Source organism: Pinus tabuliformis, chromosome 7, assembly GCF_031772625.1.
Source record: "Pinus tabuliformis cultivar Carrire ecotype Pingquan chromosome 7, CPIR1, whole genome shotgun sequence".
NCBI lineage: Eukaryota > Viridiplantae > Streptophyta > Pinopsida > Pinales > Pinaceae > Pinus > Pinus tabuliformis.
The window spans coordinates 1,839,701,435-1,839,704,068 of record NC_142293.1 but is presented as its reverse complement, the minus strand read 5'-3'; the positions used below and the strand labels follow the sequence as shown (position 1 = coordinate 1,839,704,068).

Here is a 2,634-nt window from a genome sequence, read left to right as displayed (position 1 = left end):
GTTGAGTTCATCCTTTGTTTACTCGTTTTACGCAGTCATCCTTCAGATAAAACTTTGTTTGTCCCGTTTGCAGGTTGCGCTATAGAGCGCGCTTGGTTCTCTTCTCAACACTAGTTTGACAAGTAGGTTCTTTCTCCTTGCTGGCTATTTCTCTCTCATTATTTTGCAAACACTGACATTGTTGCACCTTGTTATAGCAGGAAACTCCTTAACTATGACCTTTGCAATGCAACCCTCGGTTGGCCTCGGTTGGTTCGCTCCTCCGGTAAGTCTATTCTTCCACAACCTATTCTTTCAGTTTTTGTTTCTTCGCACTTAGCTATCACTAACATTCACCAGTGTGTGACTGTAGGTGGTTGCTCGCAGTCCCGTTGCGGAGTTTCTTGTGCCCAAATTCGTCCTCTTGCACCCAAAATGGGGTAGTGCCATTCCCTGGTTCTTTTGCAGATATCTGCTTTTATTTTGTTCTTTGTTCTGTGCTCAGGAGGGTTTATAGTCTGCCTGTTTATGGCTATGAGCCTATAGCGGTCTTTATAACTAAATATATGTATGATTATAATTATTGTGGCCTCGGGCATGTATGTCGACTGTCGAATTTTTGGTTCTATTCCTCTTGTTGAACAGAGGGTTTTTAATGTCATTTGCATATATGTATATTTTAATAAAAAAAACTCCTTCACTGTTGTGCACAGTGCAAGTTATTAAATGATAATGAAATAGTTTGTTACCTGTAGCTTATCTTGGTCAATTTTACTTCATCTTTGTGGACTTGCCTAGTTATGCACTTGAATGCTCTGGTTGTTGTGTAACTCCAATCGTGTATCTGTAGTTAGTTTCTTGTAAAGAGAATGAACAGTCTTTAGTGGTTATTTACTTGTAAAAAGAATGAACAATTTCCAGTGGTTCTGTAGGAGATTCTTTAACTGTAGGAAAGCAGATATATTTCTCTGTTAAAAAAATATTGTTCTCTTTCTATTATTTTTCTTCCTCAATCTATGATGATCCCCATTACATTGATGTTTTTTTTTTTTACATGTTGTGGACAGTTAGCAAACTGCCGGTAGTTACATTTCGTAGTTTTAAGTAACTGTCCTTTTCTTGATGTAAAAACTAAAAACAAGCTTAATATAAAATAAAACGAAAATAAAAACAAGTGATTAATAAACCCCTAAATACTGGCTGAGACAACCACTAAACAAAACAAATATATATATATAAAAAAAAAGTCAACTTCTAGCATGAGACAATAAACAGCCATGCCCTACTTGAGCTAGATGCTCCTGCATCAGAAAAAGGGTGTAAGGAGAAATGATTCTCAGGGAGGTAGGGAGGAGTGATTCTTAGGATAAAAGGGTAGGGCCATATAAATGTTGTCATCAATGCTAAAGGGGGAAAATGTTAGTAGTGTCAGTATTGATGTCAAATAGTCATGAAGGTTCTATGTGAAATGGCTATGAAAGGTAGCACATGAGAGGAAGAAGTGACAATGACTTGACAAAAATTTAAACTTAGACCAATAATTCTTCATAAACAATGCTTGCATAAAAAATGTATGTTTCATGAAACATTTTTTGTGATGTTGTTTGTCTTATAAACAAAGTACATACATGACACATGAGAACTTGAGAACAAGGTCTTGAGAGCTTGAAATTTCCATTGAACATGAATATTATCATTTATGCACAAAATGTTATATGTTGAGTTTACACTTCCAAGAAGTGTACTCTTTTGGCTTATATCCAAGCCATCAAATATTTGATTTGTATCCCTATTGCAATCTAATTCACATGATCAATGGTTGGTGTTGAAGGTGTTGTAGAGCCGATTGAAGATATTTGATGAGACAAAAGAGTGGATGGTATTCCTAAGTAGAATAAAAAGAAAATTAGAATGAAACAAAATATATAGATCTTTTAAAATACCATACCACACACACACACACACATATGAAGATTATATTTAATAATGTTTCTTACTTTTTCCTATCACAAAGACTTCAAAGTATATCAAATGGATGTGAAGCCTACCTTTCTGAATGAAGGGCTTGAAGAAGAGATATATATAAAACAAACTTGAAGGCTTCATACTATCATATAATTCCTAATGGTTCTTGCAGGTTAAATAAGGAACTCTGTGGTCTCAAACAAGCACCACAATCATGGTATTCTAGGTTGGACAAGTGCCTTAAAAAATAAGGATTCAAGAAAGGTAGAACTGATAAAATCTTGTACATAAAGTCACATGGTAAATAACTCTTAATTTTAGTTGTATATGTTGATAATATACTTTTCAGAAAGCAACAAAAAATTCCTACTTTAATGGCTTGCTAATGAGAACTCTCGTTTTTTCTTAGTCTGCAAATTTATAAAAAAATTAAGAATGCACGTTCATCTCCCAAGAGAAATATTTAAAAGAAATGTTGAAAATTTTCAAAATGAAGGATTGCTCCACTTTCACAACTCCCATGGTTATTGGATGCAAAATTAGGCAAGGATGATGAATCACTTTAAGTTGATCAAAATCTATATAAATATATGATAAAAAAACATTATATCTAACATCTTCAAGGCCATACATAATGTTAGAAATTGCATTAATAGAAATATATCAGTCAACTCCAAAGAAAAGCCATTT

The 2,634-nt window shown here is 33.9% G+C and overlaps 1 protein-coding gene across 1 annotated transcript in view; it reads left to right on the top strand.

The window, feature by feature from the left end:
• The first annotated feature begins 214 nt into the window (after positions 1-214).
• LOC149255781 (uncharacterized) overlaps positions 215-2,634 on the top strand; it is a 27,415-nt gene continuing 24,995 nt past the window's right edge. The window contains exons 1-3 of the mRNA XM_089455136.1: positions 215-265; positions 353-435; positions 485-578. Of these exons, the coding sequence (XP_089311262.1) occupies positions 215-265; positions 353-435; positions 485-578 (228 nt within the window). The remainder of the gene's footprint in view (positions 266-352; positions 436-484; positions 579-2,634) is intronic.